The sequence below is a fragment of the Trifolium pratense genome, linkage group LG3 (assembly GCF_020283565.1).
Source record: "Trifolium pratense cultivar HEN17-A07 linkage group LG3, ARS_RC_1.1, whole genome shotgun sequence".
NCBI classification, from domain to species: Eukaryota; Viridiplantae; Streptophyta; class Magnoliopsida; order Fabales; family Fabaceae; genus Trifolium; species Trifolium pratense.
In genome coordinates this window covers 37751946-37773394 of record NC_060061.1, presented here as the reverse complement: position 1 = coordinate 37773394, position 21449 = coordinate 37751946, and the positions used below count along the sequence as shown (strand labels likewise).

Below are 21449 nucleotides of genomic sequence, written 5' to 3'. Positions count from 1 at the left end.
ATGTGAAGGGCGATTTTTAGGGTTTCAATCGCAATCGAGAACGACGAACAAGTATCTCAGTCAACTAGTTTCATTCAAGCCCCTCTAATTGTCTCACTGAATCGCTACATGAACAAGGGTTTGTGTTGGAAATTTATACTCATACAAGTAAGATTTCAAACTAATAAGTCTGTCATCTCTCTCATTTTCTTGCTTAGGATTATTTTTGTTATAATGTTTTGAACATATAGGTTTTGATTAGGTTTGGTACAATAAAACCCTTCATCTCTAACCTTGAGATGAACAGTAAAACAAAAAAAAACGACAAAATACAGTGAACCGATTTGTAGACAGAGACGCGCGAAGTGGTAACACGCCAAAACAAACAGGCACAACGGATAAACTTGCATCATCCCTTACATCTTTTAACCTTTTCTCAAAATTGTTGAAACTTTCATGAATAACCAAAAGTTGGATTATTTCATTCCTTTTTATTAACACTAAATATGTCACCTCATCTCTTCACATCGGATCACATTCACCACTCTCCAAATCGAAAACCAAATCTAAAACCACTCTCCAATGTCTTTTGTATCATACGAAAATGCAAAGTCCGCCTTCATTGTTCTTTCCTGTTCATTGTCATGAACGAAGGACAACCACCCATGTTGCTCTTTAACCCCCCCCCCCCCCCCCCAAAAAAAAAATCCCAAATTACCCCTAATTTTGGGGCTAGTTATGTTTGCTTCCTACGATACGAAACTGCAAAATATACATATTCTAGGATACGAAACCACTATACTTCGTTTCGTAAAGAGCAAAGTGAAGAAAAACTGGAAACAACACCAATATAAACTACGCTTCGTATCTTAGCAAACGAAAAAGCCTTTCTTCGTAATTTAAGAAACGAAGACTCCTGGTTTCGTATCCTGCGCCCCCAACACTTCATCAGTTGTTACAAATTTGGGTTTTTAGGGATGTGAAGGGAGATTTTTAGGGTTTCAATCGCAATCGAGAACGACGAACAAGGATCTCAGTCAATCAATTTCATTCAAGCCCCTCTAATCATCTCACTGAATCGCTACATGAACAAGGTTTGTGTTGGAAATTTATACTCATACAAGTAAGATTTCAAACTAATAAGTCTGTCATCTCTCTCATTTTCTTGCTTAGGATTATTTTTGTTACAATGTTTTGAACATATAGGTTTTGATTAGGTTTGGTACAATAAAATCGTTCATCTCTAACCTTGCGAGGAACAGTAAAACAAGAAAAAGACAAAATGCAGTGAACCGATTTGTAGACAGAGATGCGCGAAGTGGTAACACGCCAAAACAAACAGGCATAACGGATAAACTTGCATCATCCCTTACATCTTTTAACCTTTTCTCAAAATTGTTGAAACTTTCACGAATAACCAAAAGTTGGATTATTTCATTCCTTTTTATTAACACTAAATATATCACCTCATTTCTTCATATCGGATCACATTCATCACTCTCCAAATCAAAAACCAAATCTAAAACCACTCTCCACTCTCCACTCTCCACTCTCCACTCTCCAATGTCTTTTGTATCATACGAAAATGCAAAGCCCGCCTTCATTGATTCTTTCCTGTTCATTGTCATGAACGGAGGACAACCACCCATGTTGCTCTTTAACCCCCACCCCCCCCCCCCCCCCAAAAAAAAAAAAATCCCAAATTACCCCTAATTTTGGGGCTAGTTATGTTTGCTTCCTACGATACGAAAACTGCAAAATATACATATTCTAGGATACGAAACCACTATACTTCGTTTCGTAAAGAGCGAAGTGAGGAAAAACTGGAAAAAACCAATATAAACTACGCTTCGTATCCTAGCAAACGAAAAAGCATTTCTTCGTAATTTAAGAAACGAAAACTCCTGGTTTCGTATCCTGCGCCCCCAACACTTCATCAGTTGTTAGAAATTTGGGTTTTTAGGGATATGAAGGGCGATTTTTAGGGTTTCAATCACAATCGAGAACGACGAACAAGGATCTCATTCAATCAATTTCATTCAAGCCCCTCTAATCGTCTCACTGAATCGCTACATGAACAAGGGTTTGTGTTGGAAATTTATACTCACACAAGTAAGATTTGAAACTAATAAGTTTGTCATCTCTCTCATTTTCTTGCTTAGGATTATTTTTGTTATAATGTTTTGAACATATAGGTTTTGATTAGGTTTGGTACAATAAAACCGTTCATCTCTAACCTTGTGATGAACAGTAAAACAATAAAAAGACAAAATGCAGTGAACCGATTTGTAGATAGAGACGCCCGAAGTGGTAACACGCCAAAACAAACAGGCACAACGGATAAACTTGCATCGTCCCTCACATCTTTTAACCTTTTTCTCAAAATTGTTGAAACTTTCACGAATAACCAAAAGTTGGATTATTTCATTCCTTTTTATTAACACTAAATATGTCACCTCATCTCTTCACATCGGATCACATTCACCACTCTCCAAATCGAAAACCAAATCTAAAACCACTCTCCAATGTCTTTTGTATCATACGAAAATGCAAAGTCCGCCTTCATTGTTCTTTCCTGTTCATTGTCATGAACGAAGGACAACCACCCATGTTTCTCTTTAACCCCCCCCCCCCCAAAAAAAATCCCAAATTACCCCTAATTTTGGGGCTAGTTATGTTTGCTTCCTACGATACGAAACTGCAAAATATACATATTCTAGGATACGAAACCACTATACTTCGTTTCGTAAAGAGCAAAGTGAAGAAAAACTGGAAACAACACCAATATAAACTACGCTTCGTATCTTAGCAAACGAAAAAGCCTTTCTTCGTAATTTAAGAAACGAAGACTCCTGGTTTCGTATCCTGCGCCCCCAACACTTCATCAGTTGTTACAAATTTGGGTTTTTAGGGATGTGAAGGGCGATTTTTAGGGTTTCAATCGCAATCGAGAACGACGAACAAGGATCTCAGTCAACCAGTTTCATTCAAGCCCCTCTAATTGTCTCACTGAATCGCTACATGAACAATGTTGTTTAAACAACCAGTTTCATTCAACCAGTTCTTGCTCAAACCGTCCTTTTATGTTCATATATGTGTTATGTACTTGAATATAAACTTATTTGGGGTTTATAACATGAAAAATGGGATTTTTGGGTGAATTTGGGTGAAAAACGCAAGGTTTGAGCATTCCTGACAGGAGGCCTTCGCCACAGCTCGCCAGGAGCATGAGTTCCACTGGTGTGGTTCGCCACTGCTCGCCAGGCCTTCTTCAGCGAACAGGAGGCCTTCTCCACGGCTTGCCACCGTTCACTCAGCGAACAGCACTGGACAGCAACTTTTTGTTAATTGTTTTAATTTATTAATTCAATAAATATATCTTTCAAATATTATTATTAAACTAATTTTCATATGCTGAATTTTTTAAAAAATATATATTTTCCTTTCAGTTAATATACATTATGAAAAAATAACAATAAAATATATTCGCAATATAGTATAATGGTTAATTATAGTAAGGTACGTTGTTTCAAAAAAAATTATAGTAAGGTACATACCTATGAATTGATAAAATATATATATATATATATATATATATATGTTTCAGCCTTCATATTTGAAAATAGATGATAAGGCAACGTTAAAACATGGATTTACTTATTTTATTTTAAATTCTAATGATAATAATTATAAATGGTAAATATGGATTTTAGTTAAAATAATAAGGGTAAAAGAGGAAGAAAAAATGAAAAGCTCTAGAAGCTATAAGCTCATAAGCTACTTGAAATAACTTCTGAAAAAAAAACTATAAGTCACTAAAATAAGCTAAAAGCTCTTTCTGTAAAGACTGTTATCAAACAGGTTTTTTAGCTTATAAGCCATAAAAAGCTAAAAGCAAGCTTTTTTAGCTTGCCAAACATACCCTAAGTCTTAGAGTTAAATTAAATAGTTTAGTGGACTGGACGGTGAAAATTAAAAAATTAAAAAATAAAGTTGATTTCTATTGAATTAATTCTATAAAATCGGATATGAATTATATGCAGTCAAACAATAGTGCAGTCATGCAGTCAACTTATTTTGTACGATTTGATTGAAATTAAGTGATCTAGATTTAAGTGATCTAGATTTAACACTATAAAATAAATTAAAATATACTTGAGACTAAATCAAAGATACTACAATCAATTTTGTAACTCCAATGCGGATGTGACCTCATATTTGATTTGGCATAAGCAAGTATCCTTAAAGGTCTTTGTTCTAGCTTGGAGGTTATTACGTAACCGGTTGCCAACGAAAGATAATTTGGTGCAGCGTAACATTATTTCTCATGAATCTCAGTTTTGTGTAACTGGTTGCGGGGGACTGGAAACTGCTCAGCATTTGTTTTTATCTTGCCCTGTTTTCGCACCTTTGTGGGGTCGGGTCCGATCATGGATAGGCATGTCATCAGCTGATCCGGTTTCGTTAGGACCACTTTCTTCAGTTTATTCATTCTACAAGAGGGTTGAGAGGTCGCCGCTCGTTCTTGCAGCTTGTTTGGTTGTGTTGCATCTCAATTTTGTGGACCGACCGGAACCATAAAGTCTTCAAGGCCATGGAAACTACACTTAACCAAATGTTAGACAAGGTTAAACTTTACTCATTCTAGTGGCTGAAAGCCTATTATGTTAATCTTGGTGTAAATACTCACATATGGTGGTCGAGTCATTTTGACTGTATGGGCATCGACTAAGAAATTGCTTCGATGTTTTTGTGTTGTTTGTAAACCTTCTGGCACACCTTGTGCTAGTGAGGGTTGTTTGTTGGTTTTAATATATTCCATTTTTTATTCTTAAAAAAAAAATTAGCTACTTAGTAGTGAAACTAAACATACACATAATATACTACTCTTGGGCTTTCGAACCAATTGCAACACTCTCTTATTCCATAAAATTACACTTTTGTCCACGCAAATAAAATTTGAAATGTATTTTTTGAACATTTTTTACGGTTAAAAATAATAAATTCCAAAACTTATTAAATGGTTGTGAATAAAGTTCTGCAAGGTGTCAATAATGAAACAAAGCCCATATTTTATAGATTCTGAATTTCAGAAGTTTCAGAATCTGAAACTTCTTAAATAGTCCATTAGCTAGATCTATTCTTTAAATTTTTATCTTTAAATTCTTCGGGTCCGTGAAATTCTCATTTTGTTCTCTAAAATTTGAAAAACGTTTTTCAAATTTTATATTTTTTAATCTATTTTTCAAAATAGACTTAAATGTATTTTTCAAATCTATTTTTTTTCCATTCACATTATTGTGTTTTGAATTCTATTTTTCAGAAAATTAACTATTTTGGAAAACGTTTTTCGAAAATTCAAATATTTCGGAAACGCAAAATCAGAAATTTCTTTGTAAAATATTTTTCAAAGTGATTTTGAAAAACGTTTTTCGAAATCATGTTATTTGTGACAAGAACCCCAAATTTGTTGTTCTAACCTGATTTTTCACGAGTCTCAATCATTTTTTAGTCAAAATGTTTATCAAATTTTATCTCTATATTTCGCGAGCTTCTCACTTGTTCTTTATTTTGTTTAATTAATTCAGCCTTGTTGCAAAACATCATGCTCGTCTGTAGGTGTACATAACTCACATCCATCAACACAATTATATTTTGAATTATGTTTGGATACTGATTAATGTTAAAAATAGAATAAAAATAATTGGACCAGCAAATTTGCGGTTCTTATCACAAATAATAAGATTTTGAAAGTTAGTGTCTTCTAGTGAGAGTGATTGAATCAACGGAATATGTATTGCAACTACTCTTTACATTTGTCGTATCATTATCATTATTATCCTAATAAATCATAACACCTTAATTATTACTTCACTGTTAGTATAAGTTAGTAGGTTTGAAAAAATTGTCTTTTACAATATAAAATTTGTACTTTTTAACTTACTTAACCACTAGGATAAGGTACTTGTGTCCGCATAATATTAAAAAATTCAATAATTTAGTGACAATGTGAAGGTTTAATAAAAAAATTGCTTTATTATTTAAAATAAAAAAATTGCTTAAAAAGCACCTCCCTGGATGCTAGCGGGATACTAGTGCGAATTTAATCAAACGATGACGTACTGATGTAAATGTTAAACTAGCAAATAAATTTTAAATTCTAGGGATAATTTAACAAACTTATTTAACACTAAACACTTCTTGTTTTTTATAAGTCATGCTTAGGATACTGATGTGGAAGGTTGGAATGGGTTTTAACTTATTTGAATTGAAAATTTGGAATCCTTATTTCGTATTGCATGGAAAAGGACTAAATTTGTAAAAAAAAACAAATTATTTTGACATAATGTTGTAAATTTAAACGGTTAAATTCAACTAGTTCTATCTACCCAAAAAAAAAAAAAAAACAACTTGCTTATTAACTTACATTTTATAGACATATTAAGTAGCAGCCACCTTTGTCTTAACCTGATTTTCTCTTCTTCAACATCCACCAAAGAGAACTAATTTTGTATTTGCATGGGTAAGGACTAATTTTGTAAATAAACATGCCTCCTTCTTTTTCTTAACCTAATTTTCTCTTCTTGACATCCAAGATAGGTGTTTAGCGTCAATTTTTGGCCCGAAATCACCCTTACAATTATTATTTTTTCTTTTCTTATATCCAAATAAATGGTTTTACATATTTATTTCTTTTATTCATTGTCTTATGGTCACTGCAAGAAATTTGGCAGTTAGCGATGGTTCTGTAAGGGTTTAGTGGCGGTTTTAAACCGACGCAACACCACAAAGCGACGGTTGGTGAATGGTCGCAAATCACTAGTATGGCATTATTTTATTTTCCAATCTTGTGTACGTAGTGTTTGTCGGTTTAAATTAGCATATTGGATTTGATCAATACAGATTCAATCATTGACTTTCACGTCATTACAATTGCATATCTGGAGGCACTGACATATTCCGAACACTTTAACTTCATATTCTTAAACAGTTTTTCGTTATATGCTATGAACACAAATATTGTGCGTTTGTTCACAAATTCATAACTAATACAATAGGGTTAAATAGAAGAAAAAAAATTAACTGTGGCTAATTAACTTTCCTAATCAATTATATGTCAATGGGATAAACACTTGAGATTTAGTCATGCGCTGACCCATATCTCTTAGAATATATGCTAACTAACATACACATGCATTGTTGACAAACTTCACAAAACTGGTTGCAAATGCCGGCTATGCAATGCATGATTGAATCTCATTAGGTGACATGAAATGAATTATATAAATACAAATTAATGAACAAAGTAGCTCAGACATGCCAATCAATCCTATTAACAAATATCCTGTACTATATAAACATTTAATTATTGATTCATTCTAGTCATATAAAATTATTTTAGTCAACTAATAAGATCAATACATCCACATTATAGGGGCATGGAGGAGAAAAATAGAAAAGAGGTTCCCTACAAAAATGTAACCAAATTTATTTTTATAATGCCAACTTGACATATGGTATGATTATCTTATTGCTCCATCCACATCTTGCATCACATTTTCCCATATAAATTCATGGCAAATGAACTACTACTAGTACTTAAAGAAGCAGGTTCTCACCTTCAAATCAAAGAAGACACTAACAATGGTAACTAAATTAATCCTTTCATTTTTCTTGTCACACACTTTTAATGTTCTTCTAGTGGACCAATTAAAAAGAATGACTCAGTTTCTTAACTTACTATTGTTTATATTAGTGTCACTAGATATTTCTTAATCAGTGTCTCTTAGATCACCAACCGAATTGTCTGCTTGAAACATATTGATCGAATTTGTTTGATAACTTGTTAGGGAATCTGCAGAAATATGGACACACGAGTAAGGGTACAAAGAAAACTTGGAGGAAACAGAGCTGCACTATTTGTATATGGTAAGTACTTGGAATTGGAAAATTCCCTTTTTGTCCCTATTCTATAAACTTGAATTAAATGTTTGTGTTTGTACTATTTATTATTATATTGAAATTTCAATATGTGAATGCAGCTATGGAAGGTCTAGAGAATATGGCATTTGTTGCCAATGCAGTGAGCTTAGTAACTTACTTCCTTGGGAACATGAACTTCAGCTTAACAAAATCAGCCACAACTCTAACCAACTTTATGGGAACTGCTTTTTTACTACCACTTGTAGGAGGATTTATTAGTGATACCTATTTGTCTAGGTTCAAGACTTGTGTTCTGTTTGCATGCATGGAATTGTTGGTAAGTTTAATCACTTTTTTTAAGGTCGTTAACCATGATTTTCTGGTGTATATTTGAATGAATACAAATCATGGTTAATAAAATATTATTTGTATAAAATATCGTGGTTAATAAATGGTGGACCTAAGAGCACTTAGTCTTAGATGAGATGACGCGAGTCTCTTCTAGTTTAACCAAGGTTTTGGGTTCGAACTTTGGCTTGGGCATGCAGCAGTATTAAAAACTCTTAGGGAGAGTTTGTCATCTATCTGGGTTCCACAAGGCTTGAGAGATTAGTTTCTGCAGTTGCGAGCAGAGGATACCCGATTTAGGCCACATATTTGAATTGTGTTAACCTTATAATTTATTGTCAAAATTTGATGTCAAATATGTGTGAGAAAACATTAAAGATGTAACAAAAATTGAATAAATGAATTTGACCCTTTTGAAATAGTCCTCATACAACTAATTCTCTTAACTGCAGGGATATGGTATCCTAACAGTTCAAGCACGTTTCCAACAATTGAGACCAATTCCCTGCAAAGATAATATGAACCAATGTGATGCAGCAACTGGAAGCCATGCTGCTATACTTTATACAGGACTATACCTTGTTGCATTAGGAACAAGTGGTGTTAAAGCAGCTTTACCAGCCTTAGGAGCTGACCAATTTGATGATAAAGATCCAAAAGAAGCATCTAAATTATCAAGCTTTTTTAATTGGTTCTTGTTTAGTCTTACCTCAGGAGCAATACTTGGTGTTACTTTCATTAATTGGATTAGTACTAACAAAGGATGGGATTGGAGTTTTACTGTGAGCACATTAGCAGTCTTATTCTCAATTGTGTCCATTTGCATGGGAAAATCATTATACAGAAACAATACTCCAAAGGGAAGTCCTCTGATTAGAATCATACAGGTGAATATCAATATCTTCACTTTTTTTCTATATACTTCAAAATGTTACTTCCACCGTCCTACAATGAGTGACCTAAATGTGTCACTTATTGTTAGAGGGAGGAATATTGTATTTTAAAATGAAATTTATGATGCATATTAATTGGACTACTCTAATGATCCTATTTGTTGATATTTTAGGTGTTTGTGGCAGCCTTCAAAAATAGAAAACTCCAAATTCCAGAGAATGAAAATGAAATGCATGAGATCCAAGAAAAAGAAAAAGAGGACAATTATGAAAGCCTTAAAAGGACAGATCAATTCAGGTATATTGAAACATATTTTAATTTTGACTAAATTGCACTTTTGACCCCTTAATTTTCACAAACTTGCAATTTTGGCCCGTAATGTTCATAATATCACTTTTGGCTACTAACTTTAGTCCATTTTGCAAAAGATTGGCCCTCACTGATTTTGACCAAGTCAACGCACAAGTGGACAGTGACTCACATGCCACGTCAACTAGTCAATGCTCACAACACATGTGGACAGTGACTCACATGACATGCTGACGTGGCATGTAAGTCACTGTCTACGTGTGCGTTGACTTGTCAAAATCAGTGGGGTCAACCTTTAGCAAAAGAGACTACAGTTAGGAAGTCAAAAGTACTATTATGAAAGTTAAGAGGCCAAAATCGCAATTTGTGAAACTTAGGGGTCAAAATTGCAATTTAACTTAGAATTTTGAATCCTTTAATGCCACATGAGTGCATGACCTATTAGAAATAGTACTATTTATCTAATTTGTTTCTTTTTATTTTGACAAAATTAAATGGATTTCCAGATTCTTGGACAGGGCAGCAGCAATTGGTAGAGACAGTACAACATCATGGAACCTTTGCACAGTGACACAAGTAGAAGAAACAAAAATCTTAATCCGAATGCTACCAATAATATTAAGCACCATATTCCTAAACACGTGTTTAGCACAGCTTCAAACTTTCAGCATACAACAAAGCACAACATTGGACAGAAACATCTTAGGATTCAAAATGCCAGGACCAACTCTCCCAGTTATTCCTCTATTGTTCATGTTTTTCCTAATCCCTCTATACGACCGAATTTTCGTTCCATTTATTCGAAGATTCACAGGCATACCAACCGGAATTCGACACCTTCAAAGAATTGGAGTTGGACTAGTTCTCTCAGCTATATCAATGTTAATAGCTGGTTTTGTCGAAACGCGTCGAAAGTCAGTAGCCACTAAACACAATATGGTAGATAGTAATGAGCCTTTACCGATGAATGTGCTTTGGTTAGGTTTGCAATATGCTATTTTTGGTGCTGCAGATATGTTTACACTTATTGGACTTCTAGAGTTTTTCTATGCAGAAAGTTCGGCCGGAATGAAATCACTTAGTACAGCAATTTCTTGGTGTTCTGTTTCTTTTGGTTTTTTTACAAGCACTGTGGTTGTTGAGATTGTTAACAAAGTGAGTGGAGGGTGGTTGGCTAGTAATAATTTGAATAGAGACAAGCTTAACTACTTTTATTGGTTATTGTCTATCATAAGTGTTGTAAATTTTGGATTTTACTTGGTTTGTGCTTCTTGGTATAGATACAAAACGGTTGAAGACAAACAAGGTGGTTCAAATGATGATGTTGAGATAGTTAAGGTTTAATTTTAGATTACTAGGACTATTTAATCTACCTGTAATTTATATGTTTATGTTCTTCTATAAATAGAATTATTATAAATAAACTTGATTTGATAAACTCAAATTGTTTCACAATGATTTGGTAAGGTTTTTTTTATAGACAAAGTGATTATCATCACTAGAAACTCCCACACATAACTCTTTCGGTTCGAATCCGAGTATTTGATCATAAACATATTTGATCTTTAAAAAATAAAGTTCCCTATTTCTGTAATAGCAGATCACTCGATAAGAGGATTGAGCATCCATCCAACAAAGAGGATTGTTCCAGTCATATCTTCTCTAATCATAAACATGAAAGGGTGATCAGCTACAAAGTCTAATCGAGTTGGAACAATCCTGGCGCATTGTGCTTTAACATTTACAGCAGTTGTCGCAGCAGCTTCGGTACCTTCTTCATTTATTTTAATAGAAGACTTGTGAAATATATCGGAAACATAAAGCTTCTGACTCACATTAGAGCACACCAATTTAGTCAAACCTCCAGGGAGGAAAGGTAAAACCACATTCAGCTCCTTCAGCATATCAGAAGTTTTAAGTTCAAATGAAATATTAAACCTTGGAATCCTAAAGTCTCCTACTTCCACTTTATTAAGAGGAAGCTTGTTGTCTAGTAATTCAGATTCAGAAGCCACCTTTTCAACTAAAGTTGATAGTCCATCTTTTGCATTTGGAAGGAAAAAATACATAGAGAACTTTCGTTGATCTTCACCTTGCTTATAAGGGATCCGAAGTACTTTGAAACCATCAAAAGCGCGAATAAATTGTTTCTCGTCGCTAGTCATGAAGGGAACCTTGACTGAGCTGCCATTTATAAGGTGAAAATCATAGTCTTTCGTCTCCCAAGCAAAAAACGGATAGTCCCATGAACCTTTAAAGTACAACGCATTAGCAAAGATGAGTCTCGTTAAGTTGTCGACCGATCCTTGTGGAAGAATTTCTTTAATAAGGCCATTTGTCTCTTTTTCAACCCATAAATTAACTTCATTGGTCACTTCATCGGCCTTCAAAACCATATCAAATTTAAAATCAATCAGGCAAATAGGCAAATAGATTAGTTGAATTATTTTCACAAGAATTTCCATAGAAGAATTTAACTTTGTCTTAGTTTAATTTTCACATATTACAGTGTTAAATTAGTCGGATGCTAGAAAACAATAAAGAGAGGAAATTAAGTTGTTTTCATAGAATTTGATAATACTCAGAAAAAGTTGGATAAAATATAGATACATACATACCTTGTTCTGAAAATCAACCGAAGCTAAAGTGGCTTTATAATCAGTAGTCACAATTTGTTTGAAGGAAGATTGAAGAGTAAGTGATTGTTCAACCCACACACCATTGGCAAAAGAGAGACAGACAGGTGTAGTAGGAGGAGCAGCTTCGAGGAAAGGGAGGCAAGGTTTATGATGGGAAGGAGTAACATTTTTGAGGATGACTGAAAGGAGATGAGAGACAAAGGAGTTGAGATGATCAGTGGATTTAAATCGGAGAAAGTCAAGAAGTTGTTGTCGTGTAGGACCATCGGAGCCAGCAGCGATGATACTAAGCACAACTTGGAGGGACAGTGGCGAAAACACGACGTTCTTGTCTTGATGAGATTGTTTGGAGAATAAATGGTTGGCAATGGAGAGTGAAACGTTAGTTTGGTTGGTTATTGATTCACGGAGATCCATTTTTTTACTTGTTTCGATTCTTCAACTCACTAAAAATATGTCTTTGAGTATCTCTACTTGAAGTTAGTTGGTTATTTAATTGTTTGTGTTTCATGCTCTGCATTGTGGTAATGTATTTGTGTGTACAACCGCGTTTGTTTGACATTTCCTCCTCAAATGCTTACAGATTAAGTTTTTTTTTGGTCAACTGAGATTAATTTGATATAAAATTCCTTTGTTCTTAATTATAAAAAAAAAAATGGTTTAGAATTTGATAGTATATACTCCTACTCCCTCTATTTTCTAAGTTTACTGAATATTTGATATATATGTTGTTCAATTAATTTAAAAATAAACTTTTGCTTATTTTTTAGTACAGCTGCCAAAATGGCTACCCGAATCTAAATGGGGTGGACCAAACGGACTTCGAGTTTTATCAGCCAAAAAATCCTATTTAAATACGGGCTCTAAAAACACTACACGAGTCCAGCCTTGTATGGGTGGCCTCGATGAACTGCCCATATTTTTTTATTTTAGATTTTTAATATGAAATAAAAGAAATTGTGAAGTTCTACAAAAAATTATGAAACAATTACAAGTCATATTTTAGTAATCAAACACAATTATATATAATTTAGTTTAGGGATTAAGGTGTACCTAATGAAACAATTATATTAAGCAATTGTAGGTACATAGATTAGTTTTTATTTTAATTTCTCGAGGGTTTATTTTGTTTTATAAGGGTAACAGGCTACCGTGCCCCATGCGGGTTAACCCATATTTTAAACAGGTTTTTGGCTTCTTTTAAAGACATGAAAAGTATTAACACAATATTCATACATCTTTCTCTCTCAATTTTAAAACAAAAGTTCATTTTATAGCTAATATTAAAAAAACGGTGATCAAAATATTAGTATAGTGATCACAACAAAATATCCAAATATAATAACATCAAAACATAATATAATATTCATGAAAAGACTAAATATTTTCATAAATTTGAAATACAAAAAAAATATATTTATAAACATTTTCGTAAATTTGATATACAAATGATCAACTAAACATTTTCGTAAATTTGATATACAAAAAAAATATTTTAAAACAAGCTAATTTGGAGTAATTGTCAAGTCTGATGCAGCAGTAGTGAACTGCATAAATTCTGATTGTATTTTTGCTGCCATCGTGCTGATAGGTCAAGACTGCAGGAACTTGCTATAAATCAGCAAATGAAGTAGGATCTATAACTTGGTTTCAAAAACAAAACATATAAAAATGTTATCACAAAAAAAAAATTTACAATGATGTGGGAACCTGTCCTAGTTACTAATCCCTACACTTTCATTGAACATGGGAACCTGACCCATCTAATACAAAGACATGGGAAGTTATTATTCTGATATTTGAAACCAAAACCTTGCCCGAATAATTTCATTTATATGAATAAATGGCCACATTAAACACAAACAATGAGGCGGCTTTTATTATGAAACTTGCTTACAAGGAGTAAAATAGCTCTATGTCGAAGCTTTCCTCGAGTTTCTAACATTCAGAAAATAAGATGAAAAAAAAAAAAACACATGAAAGAATACAACACAAACCCGCCATCATTGTTTCTTCAATTTTTCTTTACCCCCCAAACTTATTATGCAAGGGGCCATACATCTCAGGATAGCACTGAACAACAGTATTATTAGGTCATTGACAGATTTGCATCAATGAATAAGATATTCATCCCAAACTTTAATCAAGACAAGCAGCCTGTCTTGGGAGAATTGTTGAATAACAACTCACTCCTAGTCCAAAACCAGAGTAGCAGTTCATTCAGAATAAATGAATGTATCAAGAATCTTTCATCACTCTAAGGATGTAGTTGAAATCATGTCAAGAAACTGAAACAGATTTATTTCCAGGTGGGGGTGCATGAACCGTGAGAGTGTCAGCTACTTTGGATGGAGGCCAGTAGCGAAACATAGACCTACCAACAATGTTCTCAATCGGGAGTGGACCCCTGATGGACACAAACATTAAAACTGTTACAGCCGGGCATTGCTGTTAAGTGTATATACAATTAAAGTATGAACTTCTAAAATCTAAAAGCATGTTTACATAAGCTAGAAGTATTGAGAGTAGCATCAACAAATAGGCCAAAATGTACCATCCACCTAAACCAATATCTTCTCCATTCTCCAATATAAAACAAAAGGAAAAAATCAGTAAGAAAGAAACAGAAAATTTACCAGTTATGAGAATCAAAACTTTTGTTACGATTGTCTCCCATCACAAACACATGTCCTTTTGGCACAACCTGCAAACATTTCAAGAACAAAAAACTATTAGCCATGTTGCCAAATGCCACAATCAATAAACAAAGCAACATTACCACAGAATATTATTACCATTGGAGCCAACTCGTAAGCAAGAGGTTCTAATACGAATTCCTCTTCTTCAGCAATACCATTCACCAGTAGTTTTCCACCACGAACCTGCAACAAAATGCAAAACACATATAAGATATATGAGATCAACACACAATACTTTACATGTAATCAATTACTAATTACTCAATAAAAAGTATTCAATTAACCCTTACTTCAACAACATCACCAGCTTTAGCCACAACCCTTTTAATAAAAACATCAGATGAACTAAAACCATATTCCTACATAAGATAAATCAAACAATCAACATGACAACTCATCAACACTTCAACACGAAATCTAAAACAACCCTACAAGCAATTGCAATAATTCAATTACTGCAACATTAAAACAAACCTTCAAAAAAGATGGTGCTTTGAAAATCACAATATCAGAAACATCAGGCTTTCTGAAGAAGAAAGAAAACTGTTACATAAAAAAACAACCTTCATTAGTTCAAAACATCCATCAACAAATACCACATAAATGAATGAACACGTGAAACATATAATTGAAACAAACCTTTTCTGAAAGAACACGGTCACCAGCATCAAGTGTTGGATACATTGAAGCAGAAGGAATAGATTTAGGTTCACCCAAATGAGATTTATACAATAAGTTAACCGTAACAGCAGTAAAAACAGCTTTAGCATCTTCAGAACAAACATTTAACAATTTTGAAATCCAACCACTGTTATTCTCCTTTTGATTCAAATGTGATTTTGTATTAGAAAAAGTGTCGCACTGTGTTCCACCTTTATCAACCTCCCATGTTGTGGCAACAGCAACAGATTCGTTACAAGGAAGCCACTTCGAACCGTGGAGAAAAGGTATAATTGAAGAGGGTTTGAAAGGTGAAATACCCATAATACCCATAGCCGCCGATGTTGACCCAGAAACGACAGCCGTTGACTTCATCATCGAAATTAATCCTAAAATGATCGGATTATTACAACCTTCGGTGAGAAGCTCTCCGGCGAGGGTAGAATAGGTACAACTTTTAGGTCTTCTAAAATCAGAGTAAGAATTACCAACGCCGCCGGAACGATCGAGATCGGGTTTAGTTTTCTGATTGGATCCAAAGAGGCGAGAAAGGATGAAACACTCTTGGACACAACGAGAATTCCCGACTCGAACGCCGGCGGAGGAAACAAGGTTTTGGGCGACATAACCGGAAAACGAGAAAGTAACACGAATAGCCATAAGAAAGAAGTGAATTAGGTTAACGAAGAAAAGGTACAGGGTGAATTCAGAGAGAAAGATTTGAGAAGGGTGAGAGCCTAGCAACTGTAATAAGCCATTTTCTGAGAAGAAATCAGAAAAGGAAACGGTGAAAGGTTGAATTGAAAGTTTGTTAGGGAATCAGGGAAGGGAGTTGCTGGAGTTTGTGACTCCTCCGGTGATCGGAGGAGAGAGTGGTGCAGAGATAAAGCTACGTCGTTTTGATGAGTTTGTTTGGTTTTGGGAGAGAAAATTAGCGAAATTGAGAAATTAGAGAGAGAATTAAATTTTTCAATGAAATTGGGAATGGTTAGAGAGAGAGTGGACTTTAGGTTTTAAAAATGAGACTGTGTACTTGCCTACTACCTTCGCTTTTTTTTTTTTTTTTTATAATGTACTAGGGGTGGACAAGACCCGAAAAACCGGCCCAGCCCACTGAAAACCGCAAAAAAAAACCGATCTGGGTCGGATCTGGACGGTTTTCTGGACCCGCGGGTATGTTTTACGGGTTCTTGTGACTACATGTGGTCGGGTCCGGTTCAATAAATCTGAACCACGGATACCCGAACCAAACCGGAATAGACATATAAAAATAATATTTTAATACTATGGAACAACAAACGCAGCGTTTTATCCTATTTTCTAGGGTTAGATCAAACATACTTCCTTCTCTCTCTCATTCAGTCGTTTCTTCTTTCACTCTCACCATTAACACACAAAATTTGAACCCTAATCTAATGGCGTTTTCGCCGCCGCTGCTACCTCCACCACCGTAAATCTTCTCTTAGAAATATGGTTTGTTTCTTCTCTGTTTTCGTTCCTCAACTCTTCTCTCTTTTTCGTTTTAAGATTTTACTACTCTTTAACAATTTTCTTTTTGCTTTTCTATCATGTTATGCACAAGAATAAAGATATATTGCTGCCTATGGTTTAGGATTTTCAATTAAAGATATTGCTCTGGTTAATTTATTTTTCCATCCATATTCTTCTTCTCTTGTTTTTCTGTTTTTCAGTTTCCTATTCTAGTTAGGGTTTTTCATGTTACTATTTGACTAACATTTTTTTTTTTCGAGTTGGTTTTGAGAATCTTCCATCTATCAGATGCATTTTCCGGATCTGTGAGACTTGAGAGCTAGACCCTTTAAATCCTTTGATTTTATTCTAGATCTGTGAGATTTGAGAGGTAGACCCATTAAATCCTTTGATCATATTGCTATTTGACTAAGATAATTTATTTATTTTATTAGTTAAGGTGTAGGGTTTGATAATCTTATATCCTCTTTGCATTTTATAGATCTGTGGTGATATTTGAGAGGTAAGCATTGTAAACACCATTTGCATTTTCTGGTTAATTTAAAATCTATTCTATGATTTTGTTATTTTTATTTTGAATTTAATGTTCTTTATAATTTGTTCTGTTTTATTAATCAAGCTCCTGATTTCTATATTTTTTTATTTTTTTTTAAATGAAAATTGATGAAAATAACCTTCACAGGGCTGGAAAAATTGTGGTTCAATTGAATGGTAGATTGAATAAGTGCGGTGTTATAAGTCCTCGTTTCGATATCCGCGTCAAAGGGGTTGAAGGATGGACTGCAAGGCTGCTTCCCTCAAGACAGTTTGGATATATTGTCTGGACAACCTCTGCTGGTATCATGGATCATGAAGAGGCAAGGAGAAAGAATGCTGGTGGTAAAGTGTTGGGTTTTTTCTACTAGGCTATGAAGATGGCACCCTATTTCAGATTTTGATGAGCTCATAAGTTTTTGAGTGTTAGAGATTTTTTCTTCTTTTGCATGGTTATATATTATAATCTGGCTTTTACTTAGGACCTTATGTTTTTAATTTGTATTATGCTAAGTTGAATTTTGCGTAAAAAAAAGAAATTGATGAAAATAACCTGTCCAATGCATAGATTTCTATATTCTATTTTGCCACTTGATATACTTGGTATTTTCCTAAGGCTAGTTGTTTTGGTTATCTTTTTCAGGTTATTGGAAATACTCACAAGCCAATTATTAAGTTCATGGATCCAAGATCGAAGAACTATTGAATTGTTAACTAGTTTTAGTATGATATGTAGGGGTGTTTAATCTAGATTCAGTTTGAAATTAGACATTAAGGCATTGATAGTTAGTTTAATTTTTTTTTACTGTATTAGAATTTCAATGTATGTAATTTAGGCCTATTAAAATTTAAATGCATGTGATTTTAGTTATTTAAATTTTAATATTTGATATGAGCCATTCTGATTTGGGCCTATGAAAATTTCAAAACCAAGTTGTGAATGTGTATATATATAAAAACAACCCAATTTAAATATTTGGACCTCTGTAAAATAAGAAATCTAGTAAATGGTAATAAGATTTAAAAAAAAAAGCAAAAATATGTTATTGGGCCTTACAAAGTGACCAGCCCAATAACCCGAACAACCCATTCGAACTAACCCGTAACCCGCTTAAACCCAACCCGTCCAAACCGTTAGTAGATTTTGGGTTGATATGGTCCCGTGGATTCCACCCGTGGATTGGGCCGGTTTGAGGTTTTGGGCCCATACCGACCCAAACCGGCCCGTTGTCCACCCCTATAATGTACTACCTTCGCTTTTCATTTCGCATATTTTATGCTTTTGTTTTTTAAATTATTTTAGTATTAACTAGCTATTAATATTTTTTGATATATAGATAAAAAAAAATTATGGTTGTTTGAGATGACTAATCTCCTTCCTTAAATTTATGGTCACATGAAATGAAATGAGTTCTCCACTCCTGAAACTGATTTTTTTTTTATAGGCAGGGATTGAACTCCCCAATTCAATAAATTCAAGATTATTACTCGTATCACTTAAAACAATTTATTTTTGATTTAATTTTTTTATTTTTATTTGAGTTTGAAAAGTTTGGTTTGAGGCAAAATTGTTGGATATACCAATCATCTTTTCATTGTACGGTCAATTTAATTTATTTTAAATATATAGTTAATTATATTTAGAAGATGATTAATAGATTTGTATATTTGAATACTTATTTTTTGACACACGATATTGTTGTTTTTTTTTGACAGTTTGACACACAATATTGTTAATTATACTGATTTTTATATTTGAATATTGGATTTTTTGACATACAATATTGAAATATTTCAAACAAGTGATTAATTATGTTTAGTTGATGATTAATGTTTATAACAAGATATTGTAATTTATTAAGTATACAATACAATGAACTACATTAAAAGTATAGGAGGATTAAGTAGTTCAACTGGTTTAGCTATCAAATTAAAGACTAGCGATCAAGTGCTAAGGAAGGAAAAAAAATGTTAGTAGCGGACTTTTTTTTACTCCTATCTCATTCCAAGCATAATGTGAATTAGAGTATAGCACTTCAATATCACATTTTGATATATCCATTGTTGTAAATATGAGATGAAATCATATGTTTATATTGTAGATAAGTATTGAGAATTTAAAGACACACTAAAATTACTAAAAGTATAATTGAAAGTAACACATAAACAAAATATGTATGAATAGAATGCAGTCCAAGTAGACTTAGCAGGAGCAATAGAAATGTTGGAGGAGTATAAGTTATCAGCACTAACATTTTCTTGAAGTAGTATTTTCTCAGTGTGCTGTGATTTTACGAGACAATGATTAGGATGAAATTCAAACAAAACAGCATTGTTTTTTTCAAATTGGCTAACACTAATTAAATTTTTGGAAGAATCTTAATAGGCCTTTCGTTCTTAAATCAAGGTATATAATTGTTTGTTGATTATGGTTTTCAAAGGTTTAATGATGATCATAACAGTGATGTTTATGGCTTGTATTTTTACTTCTCAATATTGAACTAGGAGGACTAAATTCAGTTGTTATGATTTTGTCAATGACTAAATTATTGAGATGTACTACTTGAGTTTGTCCCATTCGAGCTCTTCAAACCGATTTTTGTCACAATTGATGACATTTTTTTTTATAAGCAAATCATAGAATTAGAAAGAAATATAAGGGTTATTCAAACCCTTTTAATTGATGACATTGCACCAAAGTACGTCGCACACACTAAAGTTTTTATGGTTTTTTTTTCTCAACATTTTTATTGTTAGACCATGAATGTTTTCTTTTTAAATTTTTCTACATACGAGGGACTAATTTGCTCCTTCAATCTTGGTAAAAATAACAAGTTATCTTCTTTTCCACATTCTTGGGCTCTGTTAGACAAAAATAGCTTATGGCTGATAAGATAACTGATAGTTTATGGCTAATGGCGGATGACTGATGGCTGATAGCTTCTAGTTGATAAGTTGATTGAAGTGTTTGGTAAAATTAGCGATTCACCTGACTGATAAATGTAAAATAACATAAAAGGACATCTTTAATTCAATAATTTTTTTTATCAAATTAATACTATTTAAGATACTTAGAATTTAATATTTTAAGTTTATTTTATTTTATTTTACAATTTTTTAAGTTTATTAATTCAATAAATATATCTTTCAAATATTATTATTAAACTAATTTTTATATACTGAATTTTTTAAACAAAAAAATATTTTCATTTCAGTTGATATACTTTATGAATAAATAAAGGGTAAATGATCATTTACCCCCCTACAAAATAAGCAAATTTTCGTTTACCCCCCTATGCAAATTTTTTTTCTGTTTACCCCCTTGCAAAACATTGATTCCCTCATTTTGCCCCATGGGTGTACAACAGGACATGTGATTGTGCACATATACTGACGTGGCTTGTACACGTGGAAAAAAATCATTTATATTTTTTTAAAAAATTCCAGGTCAGATAATATATTATTTTTTTAAAAAAAAATCCTAAAATTAAAAAAAACATATTTTTTTATTTTGCACCAAAAATAAAGATTTACTCCCAAATAAAATTTATTTTTAAATTAAAAATTTTAAAGATTTATTTTCAAATCTTTTTTAATTAAAAAAAAATAGAATCTTTATTTTTTTAAAACAAAACTTTACTTTTTTCTGCATAAATTTAAAAAAAAAATTTCCTAAAATAAAAAAAAAATGAATTTTTTTTTATTTTGCACCAAAAATAAAAATTTACTCAAATATTTACTCCCAAATAAAATTTATTTTTAAATTAAAAATTTTAAAGATTTATTTTCAAATATTTTTTAATTTTAAAAAATAGAATCTTTATTTTTTTTAAAACAAAACTTTACTTTTTTCTGCATAACTTTACTTCTTCTTCATGGTTCAGGCTTCGCCGAAAATCGTTTGCTTCCACCGTCGTGATCGTATTCATCGTCGTCTTCTTCAATCGTCGGAGTCCTCTTCTACTTCGTTATC

The 21449-nt window shown here is 32.9% G+C and overlaps 3 protein-coding genes and 1 long non-coding RNA gene across 6 annotated transcripts; 2 read left to right on the top strand and 2 right to left on the bottom strand.

Moving 5' to 3' along the window:
• Positions 1-7441: 7441 nt before the first annotated feature.
• Positions 7442-10846, top strand: LOC123918047 (protein NRT1/ PTR FAMILY 4.5-like). Its single transcript, XM_045969982.1, has 6 exons — positions 7442-7626; positions 7830-7908; positions 8022-8239; positions 8703-9137; positions 9317-9441; positions 9960-10846. The coding sequence occupies exons 1-6, from the start codon at positions 7624-7626 to the stop codon at positions 10795-10797; spliced, it is 1698 nt and encodes a 565-aa protein (XP_045825938.1). The 5' UTR covers positions 7442-7623; the 3' UTR covers positions 10798-10846.
• A 208-nt stretch (positions 10847-11054) lies between these two features.
• On the bottom strand, positions 11055-12645 carry LOC123918048 (serpin-ZX-like). The gene is made up of 2 exons (XM_045969984.1): positions 12072-12645; positions 11055-11837 (listed from the first exon to the last, which is right to left on the bottom strand). The coding sequence occupies exons 1-2, from the start codon at positions 12507-12509 to the stop codon at positions 11055-11057; spliced, it is 1221 nt and encodes a 406-aa protein (XP_045825940.1). The 5' UTR covers positions 12510-12645.
• Positions 12646-13905: 1260 nt separating this feature from the next.
• Positions 13906-16492, bottom strand: LOC123918046 (thylakoidal processing peptidase 1, chloroplastic-like). The gene is made up of 6 exons (XM_045969981.1): positions 15431-16492; positions 15266-15334; positions 15082-15150; positions 14888-14974; positions 14729-14796; positions 13906-14499 (listed from the first exon to the last, which is right to left on the bottom strand). The coding sequence occupies exons 1-6, from the start codon at positions 16109-16111 to the stop codon at positions 14373-14375; spliced, it is 1101 nt and encodes a 366-aa protein (XP_045825937.1). The 5' UTR covers positions 16112-16492; the 3' UTR covers positions 13906-14372.
• A 270-nt stretch (positions 16493-16762) lies between these two features.
• LOC123916431 lies at positions 16763-17965 on the top strand. 3 transcript variants are annotated; one of them, XR_006812141.1, is made up of 3 exons: positions 17210-17312; positions 17424-17444; positions 17625-17965. It is a non-coding gene; the product is annotated as an uncharacterized LOC123916431 (long non-coding RNA). The 3 variants fall into 3 exon arrangements; XR_006812140.1 differs by lacking the exons at positions 17210-17312; positions 17424-17444 and adding an exon at positions 16763-16924; XR_006812139.1 differs by lacking the exon at positions 17424-17444.
• Positions 17966-21449: the final 3484 nt, after the last annotated feature.